General features: G+C 35.8%; 1 protein-coding gene across 2 annotated transcripts in view; it reads left to right on the top strand.

Moving 5' to 3' along the window:
• The window catches only part of GRK4 (G protein-coupled receptor kinase 4), a 39,811-nt gene extending 23,619 nt beyond the window's left edge, over positions 1-16,192 (top strand). Inside the window, exons 9-16 of one of the 2 annotated variants that reach the window (XM_069014558.1) lie at positions 59-249; positions 2,768-2,805; positions 5,333-5,422; positions 5,955-6,163; positions 6,959-7,096; positions 7,688-7,825; positions 9,711-9,833; positions 11,279-16,192. In XM_069014558.1, coding sequence (XP_068870659.1) covers positions 59-249; positions 2,768-2,805; positions 5,333-5,422; positions 5,955-6,163; positions 6,959-7,096; positions 7,688-7,825; positions 9,711-9,833; positions 11,279-11,332 — 981 coding nt within the window. In that variant the 3' untranslated portion in view covers positions 11,333-16,192. Of the gene's footprint in view, positions 1-58; positions 250-2,767; positions 2,806-5,332; positions 5,423-5,954; positions 6,164-6,958; positions 7,105-7,687; positions 7,826-9,710; positions 9,834-11,278 lie in introns of those variants that run through there. The other variant, XM_069014559.1, reaches the window with a different exon arrangement.
• The last annotated feature ends 1,225 nt before the right edge of the window (positions 16,193-17,417 follow it).

Genomic DNA, 17,417 nt, shown 5'->3' with positions numbered 1-17,417 from the left:
AGTTGTTTTCAAGTTTATGAATGAATAATGGTTGTGTTCTCACCCTGCCCATTTTTAGGTTAGTTTATCCTATACATATGAGACGAAAGATGCCCTGTGTTTAGTATTAACCATAATGAATGGAGGGGATCTGAAGTTTCACATATATAACATGGGAAATCCTGGCTTTGATGAAGAAAGGGCTATTTTCTATGCTGCAGAACTGTGCTGTGGTCTGGAGGATTTGCAAAGGGAGAGAATTGTTTACAGGTGAGTATCATCTACAGTTACTCGTTCTTTTCAATGTCTCTGCAGCATTGAACATATTAATTGTTTCCTACTAAAACAAGTTTCTATTTTAATTTTGTAGTAAAAGAAACAAAAAAATGGTTTAGTTGTCCTTTTCATGGCGTATCCTTTGGAATTACTCATGTCATATGTCTTTTTACTGTTAATTTAGGTCTAGATGCTTTATATATTTTGAAACAGTATAAAGTTGATTCAAGGTTTGCTTGTAAAATGGAAGTAAACGATGATTTAGAAAGCAAATTAATTTATAATTCAAATAAATAAATGTTAGGAGTTTGGGATTGTATTCCTGCCCACTCTAAAATAGTTCACAGAGGGCTCTAGAAGTCCCTGACTGAATTGCATGTTATGCTTGCAAGGATAACAAACAGTCGTAGTCCATGTGAAAAACTTTCCTTTCTAATTTCAGATTCCTCCAATAAACATATTATTGCTTCTGAATTAATGAAACAGTCAGAAGCTTTATACATTGTAATTGAGATTGTATGATTTTAATGCAGTTTTGTCTCTGTACATATATCATTTAACCCCTGGTATGCATTAATATTACAGAACAAGTAAAACAAACTTAGGGGTGGACCAAGAATGCTTTCTTTATACTTCTGCTGTGTAACACCAAATACCACTCGTTTCAAAGAATTTTTAAAGTCTAACTCAATATAATGACTGCTAGTCTTTTCTCTCTGCAGTGTAGAAGACCAACACACACACACACACAGATACACAGCGTGGGAAGTGCCAGAACCAGAGTGAATCAGGCTTATGCTGGTGGTTGGACGTGCTTCCCTAGAGAATTTGGCCAATCTTGCAATATTACACAGTGTGTTTTGGCATACATGTAGGAGGGAAGCAGGGGTGAGAGATTTCGTCAGCTACCAGTAGGTCATTTCACATTGCCCAAGGGAAAACAAAACTGATTGTTTAAAATACAAAATAACAACAAAAAACCCTAAACAAAACAAGACCCCAAACCACAGCCCTGAGTTTAGGCCCAACTTGTTCACTGTTTGCCTACAAGACGACTTTGAGACACGTATGTAGAATCCTAGTGTCCTTCAGTTTCTTTAACTCCAATCTTTCCTGGTTTCTCTGATATTGTAGTCTTATATTTAATGTCAATCTATTAGCATTATGGGGGTTGTCAAGACTTAAAAGCATGAGAAGCAGAGCATCTTTCCGACTTTTTTGTACAGTTAATCTCATAAGATAATGAAACTTTAACATGAATACACATACTGTAGAACATCAATTTATCATTATTTGGGGGAGAAAACCCTACTTAGATTTTTTGGTGAACAATTGTCTCTCATTTAGGATGTTAACTCTAGAGTCATTCTTCAAAAACCTTTTCTTTTATGTTATTCAGTCTCTTCTGCTTGTCACAACTGTATGTATACCTGTATATATACACATTGTTTTTAATGATCTATTCCAATAACTGACTCTTTAGCCAATTATTGGGTTTTACTTGTCTGTTTCTGGCTTATATTTACGGTGAAATAAATCTAAGAGACCATATCTCAGTCCTCATGCTTACTGATGCATACCACAAAAAAAAATGAAATATACATTAACAATATACATTATAACTAATTATATGCACTATTATAAATAATGTACATTGTATATTTTATACAGATTTTCATGCCTATATATGTGTGTGTATATTCTCAATAGAATCTGCTAGGGATAAATCCTAGAACAACTTCTGATTCATCTTCAACGACTCCCCAAATTTTCCTTGAGTAGAGGAGAATTCAAAAATTCCATTCAATATTTTCTTTTGTTCTCAAAGTAAAAATGCACAAGGTACAAAATTGCGATGCTGAATTAATTGCCCTTTTAGTATTTCCTGAGTCTTGCTATCATCTAATAACTAAAAAATGTTGCTTGTGAAACTTTGATGTTTACAGAAAAGTAATAGGAAACTTCTAGAAAGTTATGGCAAAGAATCCTAACTAGATGAAGTGTCTAATAAGCTTTAGAAGTTGCATGTCCAAGTTAAAGAAATGGAGTTTGAATGGATGATATTAAGCATGTGCTTAGTCTCGGGAATATTACTATTTGTTGATATTCTGATGCCCTGGGGTGAAATACAGCAAGGGGTCACCATCAAACTGCAGCAAGCACTTGTGTTTTGCCACTGGGGAGTTGTATAGCTGATACTCCTCAGGAGAAATGTTTTTCTCTTATGAGCACAAATTTGTGTGTAAACGGTGGTTCCTTATAAATAGGATTTTAGTGTTGTGTTGCTTTAGTTAATGTAAGTGGATTAAAGAGTTCAGGGAAAGTGGATCCTGAGTTCTCTGGTTAAACTATTTGTGTTACAGGCCATCAACTTCAGAGCTTTTTCTTTTGTATATAGGTGGAACTGGAAAAATTTCTTCTGTCAGAACCAAGAAGTCTTCTGTGGAATCTGTTGCACTTAAGGGCTAACAATTTTGGTTTTGTTTAATTCACATTTCTGTTTAATTTGCAGAGACTTGAAGCCTGAGAATATACTTCTTGATGACTGTGGTAAGTAAAAATTAAAATTAATTTTGAAATCAGTAATTACACCTCTAATTCATACTGTGCCAGAAATGTAAGGGATTTCTTCATGATAAAAGAGACCTAATTGACGAATCTTAATTTAGCAAAGAAAATACTGCCCTTGCTTTTCAGAAAGTAGGGAAAAATGTCGGGGGTTAATCATGACGATGTTAGAAGGGTCAATTTTCTACCTTAAAATGGCTACTTTTTCCCTTTTGCTCCTCCTTCTCCCCTTCTTGATTTAAGATCACTAAGACTTACATGGATTTGTTTTGTTTGTCTTTTCTTCAACTATGGAAACATGATCTGTTAGATGGGGGGGCCAAAATTTTACTTAGTAAACCAGACTGTTTAGACAGTAAGAAGAATTCTGAAGTACTTCTGTTTTAACATTTCATCTAAAAGAGGTCTGATGGTCCCTGATGCATATGTGGCTGGAAAGAATCAAGGAAGTACAAACAATATGAAGAAATGTTTGTAGTCTTTTGTTTGTCAAAAGCCAAATTAATTCTCTTTAATGACTTCGTATGCAAGCCGTTACCAGAATCTTTTGAACTGACTGTAGAACATGTGCAGGAATTATCTTCTAAGCTGTGGATGAATATTACAACTTTGTTCTTGTAACTGCTGAGCAATTTAGTTGAGGAAAAACTGTTTTTGAAGTCATTAGCACAGTATTTTTTTTTAAGTCAGCATGTTCTGACTGATAAAATTTCAAAAAAGATGATGCCTGGTAGATGTCACTTTCCAAGAGCTAAAGCTTTGCTAGACATCAAATGCATTCTTTAATTTTTCTCTCCAGCAATGTCTTGGAAAAGCTGAAGGCTTCTTTGAGGAAAAATGTAGCCTTGCAGGACTGCACTAGAATGCTTCCTCTCTGCCAGGGATATTTTGATCTAGTTCCAAAGAGCACAGAGGACTAATTAGAAAATCGCTTCAGGAGCTCAGAGCTTGCACTTGAAAAGGGGTTCATCAGATGTCAGGGAATACAAGAGCATCTGAATGTATTTAAAATAGCATTTGCTGCTCCAGAGCATTTAGTTGTTTCCAACCAGTATATAGAGTGGTACTTGACTTTCTCCACTCTCTCTGTCTCTCCATCCCCTGATTATCTAAGTACCTAGTATTATCATGTACCTAGGAAATTAATATGCTGTTAACTAATATTGATGCTGTAGAGCTTTTTGAATGCCAGAGCATATATGCACAAAGGTTACTTGGGCACTGGAATGGGCTACCCAGAGAGGTGATGCAGTGTCCACTCTTGGAGGCTTTCTAAGTAAGTATTTAAAAAGCCTTGGACTCTTTGGGATGCCTGCTTGCTCAGAAGGTTGTGCTAGAGACCTTCTGAAGTCCCTTCCAACGTGAATCATTCTGTGAACCTGTGGTGTTTCTGTAAACAGCAGTATCCCTGCCCTTATAACCAGTATTAGAAATAAGTGCGGGTTTTGCTCTTTTTCTGCAATGAGTGTTTCTACAAAATTGTTTTAAAATTGAATTGAAAATGTAATTGTCCTTTCTTCTGTCTAGACTTCTGTATTTTTATTAAGAAAGTACCTTATGTGTTTTTAAATTAAAATGTCAATACAATTCTTGCCTTGAAATGTCTTGAATGTGCTTGAAACAGTTCATGAGTCAATCCAACAAAGAACTGTAGCTGTCCATGGGAATGTAAGGGAGAGTGGGGTAGATTCATTCCCATTGCCCTGCTTGGACTGGTTCCCCACTGAGCAGTGCACAACAAACCAGTCTTCTGCCAGATGCTTTCTGTGTTAGAGGTACGGCTGTAAAGGCCATGCGTGATAGGGGAAGGTCGTCAGCTTGAGAAATTTGGCTGATAAAGTGCAGTGGAAGCTGTTACCCACTTAGGAGTGATTCATGAGAAGAGGAAATCCTAGAACTGAACTGACATGTTACAATATAAATAATTCTGAGTATGTTATTGACTGGGCTGCTCTTGATTTGGGGTGGGAATGGGGATAGCAATTCCAAATACTCGTGTTTGGCATTATTGGGGTACTTCTTTACAGAAAAACAAGCTCTCTCAGTACAGGCTACAGTTTTCTCACATTTGGAATAAATCGAGTAAATTTGGAAGTTTTATTAAGAAGTCAGAAAGCTAAGTGCTTGTGGTGGGTATACAGAGTGGAAAAACACAAGTGTCTGATGCATGGATACAGAATCTGAAATGAGCATTTCTGTTTGTCCAAGAACAGCAGCCCGTGCCAAAGCTAGGAATTAGAGTGCTTAAGAGCAAATTATTTTTGTATGACCTTCAGCAAACCAGTTATATCTCTGCCTCTCTTTCTTCACATTTTTAAGGAGGAGATAAGTAGAAATAAAACACTCCTTTCTAGTTAAGTTAAATAAACTTAGTGCTATGAGTAGATGAATGTTTTGATACTTTGCAGTGGGGTTTTTTATGAGGTGTGCAATAGAAATTTTTTGTTTTAGAAGTGATAATACTGTATTATTTTTGCTGACTATGTATAATTTATTTTAACATAAATAGGACATATCAGGATTTCAGATCTTGGATTAGCTGTGCAGATTCCAGAAGGTGAAACTGTCCGAGGACGTGTTGGGACTGTTGGTTACATGGGTATGTATCCTTTGCTAGTTACATTTTATCAGAAATTTGCTTCTGTGAATATAAGAACTGTATTGGACCTGGATTAGTTACTAGACATGTTATGGGAAGAAGAAAGGTTATAATATGCATTCGTAGATGTTAGTAGTTAATGATAAGCCTACTGATAAACTTGAAAACTTAACTGAAAATTCTAGCTTTAGGCAGAACTTTAAGAAAATACCAGATTTTTTTCTGAGATTTGAAGAGACTTAGGGTCACAGGTAAACTGACAAATTACTGTGACAATACGTTTCTTTCCATGCTTTGGAAAACTTCATTCTCAGTTTGTAAACAGTACTGGTTTTAAGCATTAAAGAAGCAAAGTTTTTCTCTTGGATATAAACAGAGTTCTCAGTGTAGAAATTAAAGTTTTCTTCAAAGTATGGCAGAGTCACACAAACATGTCTGGACAAGAGCCCACAGAGAGTACCTGAGAGTTTTTCCAATACATAAGTAGTCAATTTAAAGTGAAATGTCACGGATGTGTGTTTTTGTTTTGTAGCTCCAGAAGTGCTCAAAAACGAGAAGTATACATTCAGTCCAGATTGGTGGGGTCTTGGCTGTTTGATTTATGAAATGATTGAAGGACAGTCTCCATTCAGGAAGCACAAAGAAAGGGTTAAACGGGATGAGATTGACCGGAGAGTAAAGGAAGACCAGGAAACATACTCAGACAAGTTTTCAGAGGAGGCAAAATCCATCTGCAGGATGGTGGGTGAAGAGACATAGAGGTTTGAAAATTAAATTTCTAATCTTTTTAAAGAGACCAACTACTTTATTTTAATATCTTGAAAAATTTTCAAAACTGGATTTCTTAAACCTTCCTTTAGTTCACATGAAAGTTTGTGATTGTTCATGAACTGTTCCGTTATCAAACTTCAAGAATTCAGAACTTTTGCCATGAAAGATGAAGGAAAGCTGCATAAATTGATTATTCATCACATGAATGAAATGGTCTAGTACTGCTTGGACCACTTGTAATTATAGATGGAGTACAATAGCATGCTCAACTTGGATACTGCATGGGAACAAATGGCAGAGTAGTACACAAGTTTCTTCACCTAAAACAGTATCTACCAGACAATGGCTTCTTTTTTTTTTTTTCTCTCTTGCCTGTTCTTAAATTTATACAGAAAGCTTCACAAGTTTTCTGTACTAGTTTATGTGAGATATGTGCATTACTTAAGCCCATAGGAAAAAATATAAGTCTGTGTTTCCTGAAAGGAAAGCCTACTATAAAGTCTGTACTGTAAATTCTACTCAACATGGCATCAATTAAAATATTTTTATGTAACTTTGGGTATAATCTTCAAATGGTCTGCTTTTCATTACTGAAAATATATTTGTTCCCAGAATGTTTTTGTTTGGATTTCCAGTTAATTTTGATACATGATAAATTTATGTAATCAGAGGCCAAGTAGCAAAAAAGACATTGTATGTAGATTTTTTTTTCCAGTTGTGGGATTATATCATGGATCAGCTTTTTTTTTTTCCATGTATGTGTAGTTACTTGCTAAAAATCCAGGGGAACGACTGGGTTGCACTGAAGGAGGAGCTGCTGTTGTAAAGCAACATCCTATTTTCAAGAACATCAACTTCAAGAGGCTGGAAGCTAACATGTTAGAACCTCCATTCTTGCCAGATGTAAGTAGGTGAGACAGATTTGATTAGTATCTAAAAAGGCAAGAACTGTCATAATTCTATGTCAACAATCATATGAACTCCAGAGAAACCTTTAAAATTAGGTACATTGGCAGGAGAATGCCATTGTGGCTATTGATGCCAACTAGTTGTTTCATCTGAGATCACAAAACAATTTACAGTAGTAGTATTTCTCTAGGGAGCTTTGTAGCTGATTTCTTAGTCCTTAGAAGTCCACTTCCATAGCTCAGATGCAGAACAAATGAGGAATAGCTTTGAAGAAAATACTCCAGAGTTGAAAAGAAGGTGACAGAAGATGAGTGAATTGTGACAGCCATTGAGAGATCCAGACAAGCTATTTCTGGTTTTGATATTTCCTTTCTGTTACTTGCAGGATGGGTGGAATTGCTCAGGTGCCTTATGAAGAGAGTCTTTTTATTTCTGTTTTATAGAATAGTGTAATTTGGTGATTAGCAATGAGAAATGTAAAATTGCAGAAGTTTTGCTCCCTTTTGCTCATCTAGGCAAAATAAAACCAAACAGAAAGTCCCCAAATCCAAAACTTTAATGAAGCAATCTTGTATTGTACTGCAGCCACGTGCCGTTTATTGTAAAGATGTCCTGGACATTGAGCAGTTCTCAACAGTAAAAGGAGTGAACCTGGATACCACAGATGATGACTTCTATTCCAAATTTGTGACGGGTTGTGTCTCAATCCCTTGGCAAAATGAGGTAATGTACATTTCATAGAAGCTTATTTTCTTTAGCACAGCAGCATAGAATAGTTAATAAAAGATAAAATTATACTGATTTTTCTCTAGGAGATGTAAAGAAGTTTCTGCTTTAGACTTCTTTGCTGAGAGGCTTCAGAAAAGTTTCTTTTTAAAACACAGACAACTTGCTAGAAACTGAGATCTATGGTAAATTTGCATAAACAAAGTCTGGCATCTTGTCATCATAGGCACAGCTTACAGAACAGTGTTAGTATCAGTAGGACCACCTTTTTCTTGTTCTTCTGTCACATGATTCAGTATTGCTGGTCACAGCAGAGGAATGGAATGTTATTCCAAGTGTTCAAAAGCAAATAGGAGCAGTGCAAGCTGTTTGTGTATAGGCTGTGTATCAATAGAATATCCAAGTGACAGTAATAGAGAATTGCAGATTCACCTTTTTCAAAGTTTCAAAACAAACAGTTCAGTATCAGTTGAGTCAGACTTTCTCTTAAAAGTTTTTTCATGTGCCTAGTGAATGACTATTCTAGTATTCTGCATAGAGTACTAGAATTTTGCTGCTTCTGCGTGCAGTTCAAGTCCTCTTTACCATTTCATTAAAATTGTAGTTCTTGTTATGAATACCTTCCCCTCATTATAAGGTGTTTGTGACTTTCTGAAATTACTATTGTCTTGAATTCTACTAGTGTAGTTTCTCTTCCAGTATGATTGCATTTTATTTAAAGGTTGAACACAAAAGATGAGCAATTTCTGAACAATTTGGAGGAAAAGTACATTCCCTTTTGTTTTCCTTTTGCTTTTTTTGCATTACATTAAGAAGGATACTTGAAAAGGTGTCATTTGACATAGAAAGTTTTCACTGAGAAACAGTGAACCTTGGAGAAAGAAATATTTCCTATACTGTGTTGTAATTCTGAACTTCCGAATATGATCTAGTCATTACAAAATGCACTGCAGCTTAATAACTAACCCTGCAGAGAGGGATAAAGTTGGAAGTAGTTGTGGAATTCTTGCAATGGCAATTTCTTTTCTTCAAGGAAGAACTGCAGATTTCATTGTACATTTGTGCTTATTTTTTCTTTTAATTCACGTTACTGAAGTTTCCCTCAAATTTTCACCTCTCAAGGATTTCTCTTGCCATACCATAATTTACCTGATGTCACAGTTTACAACAAAAGCAGGCTGCATTTCTTCTTACTCCACTTTATGCCTTCTCTCCCTCTACAAGGTATATTCATTTGGCTGCCTGCTGTTGTGACAGATGTGTACCGGTGGCACTTCCTGGTAAATGCCGACTAGATGTGGGCATTAGCCACTCCCCTGCTTCTGACCCTGCCTGTTGGTTACATTTTGGCATTCAGTCTTCCTGCTGTCCTTTCTGAACCCAGTAACTGTGCTTTTATTTCTTCTGTTTCTGTGTACACAGACAAAGATCTTTTCAAGATCCCTTGCTTCTCTCCAAAGACCCATCTTCATTATATATTTTTTTTCCTCCCATGTCATATTTAATAATTAAGTTCAGTCCAGGGCATATAGATATTAGATTTTTTTTGGCTGGACTGTTCGGAAATGAACAGAATGCCTGAAAGGAGAATAAGTTTCTTGTTCTAAAAACTTCTCTTTATTGCATCATGAGCAGAAGAAAGACAAGACTGCAAAAAAAAGCAAGGGAGCACCTGACACTTACCTGAGTGATAGTGCTCTCACTGCTATTCTTTAGTTGGTTGAGTGCACAAGGAGAGTCAATGTCATCTTTGTGCAGTGGCGTAGTTTGGCTGATGAATTTTTAAGTGGTAGGAGTACCCAGCCAGAGTAAATAGATAATACCTGGAACTTGTTTGAGAAGCTTTTACAGATATTTCATTTATATTTCATGTGTTTTAAAGATGATTGAAACGGGATGCTTTGAAGATATCAATGCATATGAAACTGATGGTACTGTGTCACCAGACAGAGAGAAGTCTCCAAAACCAAAGAGAGGCTTCTTTCACAGACTTTTTAGTGGAGAGGTAAGGGCATTTCTTTTCTTTCATAAGAAAATTAACTTCCATTCTTATTTTTATATGTATCTGTGATAGGAAAACCAAGTTGTTCACTGAATACTGAAACTAATGAAATCTGTTTTGCTATGGCTTTGCTCCTCCACCACATTTCCGAAATTATGGCAATCCCTGTAACTCCAGGAAGCTTTCCTACCTCAGCATTCTGTCTTCCTCTAGTTACCTGAGAAAAAGGTAGTGGGTTCTGTTAAAAGCTGTGCTATAGACCTTCCTTTGCTAAAGAGGTTAATTTGGGTCTTGCTTCTTATATATTTTACCATTTTTTAATGAAAACTGTGGCTATGTCTTCAGAGATAACTGAAGCCCTGTGTAAAAACTAGTAATAAATAAGTATATAAGCGAGAATAAGTATATATCCAGTAAATAAGTAGAAATAACCTCAAAATAAATGAGAAGCATCATGAAACAAATGTTTAAATATCTTAGGTAGTTTAATGCCTTTACCAAAACAACAACATGATATATCTTTACATAGCTGATAATGCACAGCCTTTTCTTACACACGGACTTCTATTCTTTAGTAGAAGCAGGAGAATTTCTTGTTCAGAGAATTTAGTATTTGCCACCTAGAAGACACATCATGTATTGTAATTGTCTACAGGATGTAAGAAATAGACTATTTGTAAAGGTTTGCAGTTGAAGATGTTATATACAATTCTGCTTGCTCAGTGTGCCTGCACTTAGAGGGGAATTATCTTGAGAAGCTTGAGTATATTCCAATAGTGAACACTTCAGTAGAAATTACTTTTGCTTTCAAGCAGAAATGGAATTTTGAAATTGCTAGGTGCATATCGTTAAGTAACCACAGCAGGGCTGTGTATTAAAATTGCATGAAGAAATTTTCTGTCTTCAGCTGGCAATTCACCTTTCTAAAATGGTACAAGGCTAATGGAATGTATAATAGTACTGTTATTTTCAGTTCACCTTTTCAAATTCACTTTTCCCCCATGTTGAGTAGAAGAGAATAGAAGGGATGGTTGAGTATACTAATAATCTCACATAGCTAAAATTAAAGCTTGTGTCTTACTGGAGTCTTTTCCAGCCAAAAATCAGCAGGATTCATACTGTCCCAAGATATGGTTCTATGTATTGAGAAAAAGTCCTAAAAAATGAATATGGTTTGAGAGTTTTCAGTTGGTTTTGAACTAATAGGACTGCAGTTAATTGTCTTGTGAAGTTGAAAGAAGGAAAGAACTTTAATTAAACTTTAACAACTTGAGATTTGGGGTTGAGATTGCTTTGGGAAACTCAAAGGAATCCACATTTAGTTAGGACGGAGAAAAATGTGCTGGAAAAAGACCCACTCCCCCCAGCCTTTCTGTGCCCCATAAAACATACAAATAAACAATAGTATCAGTTCTGCAGCTGACTTGTCTGTTTGTCTTCTCTTGCAGGTCTGCTTTAAATCTGACTGCAGTGATGATGAGCAGGAGTCCTCCAGACTTTAAATCATTTTATGCTCATCAGAAAGGATGAGCAAACGTTAAATGTTTTATATCTCTGTAGCAAATTGTATTATATATATTTTTTATCTGAGTTCAAGGATTTTTGTACATTTGTACTTCATTTGTTTTAAGATGTATATTTTCACTAAAGCTTAATTGTACAAAAAGCAATGAGTGCCATTTGAGTGAGTGTGTTTCTGTATGTATTTGATTTATCTTGATTATTTTTTTCCCAGTGGAATGAATCTAGAAAAACTAAAGGGATATTAAAGCACAGAGATAATATCTATGGCATCACTGTAACTTGACTTTGTATGCTCCTGGTAAAACTCTTCTTGATCATTAGGATCTTTATTAGCAGTTTCCTTAACTGTAAAATTGCTGTACTGATAAATTTAATAATTCTGGTGTTATCCAGCAGCATGGCAGTACTATTACCTAATGTATCTCTCAAGCAACTGCTAAGGAAAAAAAAGGAAATCAGTGCACTGTGGCCAGCTATTAGGAATTGCTCTTTATTATCTGGCTCTGTAGATTCTCTTTCTGTATTTCTGTATAAAGAGAACTTTGAACATTTAGCTTAATCCTGTAACAAACAGAAATATCCCATTCTTCTCTTTTTCTATCCATCTTACACATCCTCTCCAGAGTTTCTGGGCATGACCCATGCAAGTAGACCTATGCCAAAATTTTAGAACTATATTTTGAAAACTTTGTTGTCATTACTGAAATGATTTCTTTTTACCTGTGGGGACACAGTTTTATTTTATTTTCTGTAAATGAAATTGTTTTTAAGTCCATGTAGGATGTTATAGTTTTATAATGGGTTAAAAAACAAAGCATGGGCTCTTCTTACTAATGTCCTCTCTGCTTAAGTTGTAATATGCAATGTTCTAGGGTTGACAGCGATCACTGCCACTGGGGGAAGGGCAAGGTAGCATTAAGTATTGAATTTAATTATGTAAATATATTTTTTCTTACAGTCTTTTAAAACAGAAACATTAAAACATGCCTTTAATGATTGCTTAATACAGATGTGGAGCTGGTATTGAAGTTGTTATGATTACCTGATGTTCATTAGTAAAACTGACAAAAGCTGTTTGAAAGCCAGGCAAGCTTCTATTCTTCTGGATTCACAGTAGGTCAGACCTTTTATTTTGTAAAGTTTCCAGTAAAACTATTAATCTGGGTATGAGAGTCAATTTAAAGAGCACATTTCATTAAGAGCTTCTTCTGTTTTCAAAATTGAGTTGGGTACTTGAAATACAATGGAATGCCCTTGGACTTGGAGACATGATTTTAGTTTCATATTTTGTTCTGTATTCTAAAGATTTGTCTCAACGGTGCATGCATTTTTTTTCCTTTCAAATCTCGGGGGCACCAACCAGACCACACATATATTGTACACACAGAGCAACTGAATAGCCCCCCACTCAAAAAGGTCTCTCTTGTGATCTACAGACCCACTGGAAGAAACTTCAGCTGCTTCTGAGAAACTCACAAGATATATTTGATATTCAAGCCTATCATCAGGTTTTAATTCACTGTATTTGGTCTCTAAAGACAAATTTTTAAATGGATTAGAACTTGAAAAAATTGGAAAACCAGTGTGTTGCAGAACCCTACTGGGGCTCATCTGGTGTCTCTCTGAACTCGTTCCTCTTGGCTACTGTGCCACAGAAATGAGGAATGAGATTATTTTCCTGTGTTTTCAGTGCATTTTTCCTCCAGTCTAAAACAGCACACAAGACAGCAAAATTACTCTTTTAGAGAGTACAAAGGGAGAAATTGGCAGAAGGAGAGAGAGTTTGAATGAATTACTGGAAGATGGTCTGATGTAATAGTGAAGGGATGCGAGCGAGGCTTGACAGAAGTATCTGGAGTAAGGGTGTTGGCTAGAACCATTATGTGTGAGACAATGAGCTGGCAGTCTGACCTGACCCTCTTTATTTTGTACCACAGCAACAGAAGAACTCTAAAAAGATGGGAATGGAAAAATGGGGAAGGAACAAAAGTGTTTTATAAATACCTATGTGGTTGGAGAAGTCATCTTTTCTCTGATTAGGGGGTTTAAATTTTTAAGATCTTAGGCTTGCTGTTTTGAGGCAAAGGTGACTGTATGACCAGACATACAGGGTGACAGTCTGGATTTAATGTCTGTGTAGAGTAACTTGAAATTTGGGCAAGAATACCATGGACACAAGCTGAGTAATTTTTATTAAGAAAATACAGGAATTGGTTCTAACAAATTAAAAAAAAAATCAATCTGAAAGTCTGTTTATCATGTATTTCAAGTTTTCTTTCTGTATTGGATGGAGAGGAATCTTAACTTAAAAAAAATAAATAAAATCAACTTCTCTATTTGGAATGTTGAGGCTTAACACATACTTTCCAGGAATCTCTGAAAAAAGAGGGCTAGATGAAAAGGGAAATTGTTCCTAAGAAGTGGTTATTTACATGTCCGCTTCTTTGGACGAAGGAACTCCTTGTAAAAAAGTGAGAATTTGTTTGTTTTTATGAAGTTTTACTTAGTTTAATTTCACAAGGTTTTTATTAAGCTCAGCTTAGTACTATTGAATTGTTTTTGAGTGAGTACACGTTTGCAGGATTATGATCTAAAATCCATTGTGTTTGGTGTTTGCTTTTTTTTTTTTTTTTAATTAGTTGATTGGTTCTTCCCCTGTAGGCTCAAGATGGCATTATTCTACCATAAATTTGTCCCTTTGTCTAGAAATACAAGCACATAATAATGACTAGATCTTATCTAATGTGAAACCCCTAAAAAATTAGAAAAAACAAGGAACTGGAAGGATCAGCAATCAGCATAACTCTCCTTACACAGTACAGTATGGAGGGGAAGATGTTATGCTGTTGAATATAAGATGACTAATATTGGTTAAATGTCTTTACTGGAGTATTAGGAGCTTGGAGATGCATCTTGAAAGCAGGGAAAGGCTCAGGAGAGGGGAGAACACCTGAAAGCAAGGTATCACAGTGCGATAAATTTAACATGAACGTGGCTCTTGATTTTTTTTTTAGGACAAAACTGGGACAAAGAAGGGGGAAAGTAGCAGGTTGTGTTTACTGATTATGTAGCCTATTGCTTCCATGAAACTGTTTAGGGTGGGATGGGGGAAGCCAACATAACTTCTTGTAATTCAGCATGGCTTCTTTCTCTAGACCCCATGTGTTAGAAGGCTGTAATAGCAGTGAGACAATCCAATGTTCTACTGGTGCAAGCTCTGGAAAGACTTATGGAATTCCATGGAGTTATTTGCGTGAGATCAACTCCCCTTTTCTGTGGCATGTTTCCGAGCATTTGTGTATGTAAATCCTCATGTCTGCTTGTGTGTAACTCATAAATCTCTATTTAGCTCAAAATTCAGAAACAGTGAAACAATGTACCAGTGTCTTATTGGTTTACTTAATGCTTTTCAATGTTGTGACCAGCAGAATAGAATCTTCATGCCTCACGGTTGTTTTTTTCTATTAAAAAAGCTGTCAGCTTCCCCCTGCCCCCTGAGGTGTGTTCAAAATAGAGATGGTGTTGTTTCTTGATTATAACAACAACAAAACAGTCTCAGCTGAAAAAATGAGCACTTAAAAATAATAGTAAGTAGGAAAAAACCTGTGGTATTTCTGTAACAGCAAGAGCGTTATTGGCAAATCTTAGCCTTTAATAGCTGTTGTCTCTTTTTTTTTTCCCCAAATCATTCTTAAAACGGTAGTCCTGAATGGTTTTGAGTATGAAAGAGAATTATCTCTATATCAGAATAAAATAATCTAGTTTATAAATCAATGATAGAAGATATTAAAACCAACTAACAATCCATTTTTAGAATGCACTTCAATTATTTTTCAAACTACACTGATGTAAGAATTTTTTCATTGCCATATGTACAAACAGAGAATACTTGTTTACAAGTTATTAAAATAAGTCAACAAAAGTAATATTTTTCTATGGTTTACAATTTAGCATTATATGAATTTAACATTGAAATTATTGTTTTCATTTTAGTATAGATTTTCAGAATATTTTTTCTCTTTAGGAAGGGAAATTTGAATTACTGGAAAGTCATATTTACTTTGATTTGAGTTACTCTCCTGGCTTATTTTGGTGATGATGATGTCTCTTCTGCTGACTGAACAATTCTTTTTTATTTCATAATTGTTCTTGTGGTGTAACTTAAGTTTTGCACATGAGATGTAGGTAACTTTTTTTCATGATCCAGTTGTGTCCAAAACACCAGAATTCTTTCCAAGCACAGGAAGCTGACTGTTAAACGTGATGTGTTAGTTCCAGCATCTCCAAACCACTGACTGTTCTTGTGTGAGCTGTTTTCCTGGATGTTCTAGCATTGTAATTCCTGAAATAAAAGCAAAACACTGCCACATATCTCAACCACATGTATTACTGTCTAATGTGATTTATTTACCACGTCTATTGTGGTAGCTGGGATAGGAAAAAAAAAAAGGAAAATTGTAATTAAAAAAAATTTGCAATTTCTTGAAGCAGAAAATGTCTATTGCATACTGTAAGTTTTTTTACCAATAGAAGATAGTCAAATCCAGGAAAAAGTGCCCTAGTTCTGTTGTACTGGCTCAATTGATACCTTATCACATGGTCTAGATCTAGATTCCTGCATTAATTTCCATGTGAAAAGACAGAATTATCAGGGATAGGCTGTTTTTCATTACCACGTTTATTGTAATTTTATAACATGAGTTGATGGACAAAGCTCCCAAATTCTCTACAAAAGAGCTTCCAATTAAATGACCTTAACAACGATACAACCGTGCTGTGACATATTGCAGATTATCCGCGCATATGCCAAACCACATGGGCCAGCAGTCTCATGGAGTAGTACCAATTACCTGCTGAATTGGTCATGGAAATGCGGGCCAAAGTGGGACTTCCAGATAGGGTGAAAAACACTCTTGACATGCTCATCCAACCTGTTCTTAAAAATATTAAATCAAGAGGTAATCTTAGAGGCAAGGTAAGAGCATGTTTCTTTTCTTTTTCTACTGGGGGCTGAGATTAATTAATTGTCATCTCCTAAATTTCAGAAAAACTTTTAGGTATGCACTGTTAATTGTAGCTTCATTTTTCCTTGAGATAACGCCGACTTTACAAAAATGCTTGTTCTCTAATCCTGGTTTGCTTTTTCTTGCCCCTTGCCTGTTGTACACCACTTTATTTTTTCCCCCTGCGGGTTTTTGTGGGGCAGATCAGTGACATGATACATGCAAAACCATGGATCAGTCAATTTGGACTGGGAGAACCTACTGATAAGGTACTCACCCAAGAAAAACCTGATACCTTGAATTATCTTCTAGTTATCTCAGCTCACAGTTAATGAGCCTCACAGTGCCGATAGAGCTCGGAAGGTCAGGGAGAACAAAGAGCGGCGAGCTTGAGTCAGCAGCCTATAGGGGACTGGCACACATTTGATCGAAAGCTTCAAAACAGCCTTGCAAGGGCTGACTTGGTTGGTGGCTTGTTTAATCTTTGATAAGAGCTTATTTCCTTTTTTTTAATGTGCTTAAGGTTATTTCAAGGTGTGGAGTGGCACATGCACAGTGTGTGCAGCATTCCAATCCTGCTGTCAGCTTTGATCATGTATCAGTTGCTAAATAAAAAAATTAATGATCATCCACATGTTCCAGAGAAACGTTTCTGCAAGGTTTATCATAAAATAATCGGGAAAAATACTGGTTTTACCTTAAAAGCCCACATATTGTAGCACTTCTATAATGAAATAAGGTTGTGCTTTAAGTTGAATTGCTTTCAGGACTAAGGATAGGTTTACTTTCAGAGAACTGTTTCAAATAGATTGTCTTTTATTAACATGCTAATGAAGTTAACTGGCAGAGCACTGTTCCAGTGAATATTTGGCAAGAATGTGATCTATGACTTCTGTTGGCCTGAATATTCAGAGACATGAGCTTTGCTTCATTTGTTGATGTCTGCTATCAATAACCAAGTTGAATTACGGAAAATTTATTTTCTTAGAAGTCCCAAGAGCTGTTCTCCCTTTTTATTGCTGGAACTAGTTTCATGTGTGTGAGATAAGTTGAACTGCCA

The sequence above is a fragment of the Aphelocoma coerulescens genome, chromosome 4, assembly GCF_041296385.1.
Source record: "Aphelocoma coerulescens isolate FSJ_1873_10779 chromosome 4, UR_Acoe_1.0, whole genome shotgun sequence".
Classification (NCBI taxonomy): Eukaryota; Metazoa; Chordata; class Aves; order Passeriformes; family Corvidae; genus Aphelocoma; species Aphelocoma coerulescens.
This window is presented reverse-complemented; position numbering and strand designations above follow the sequence as displayed.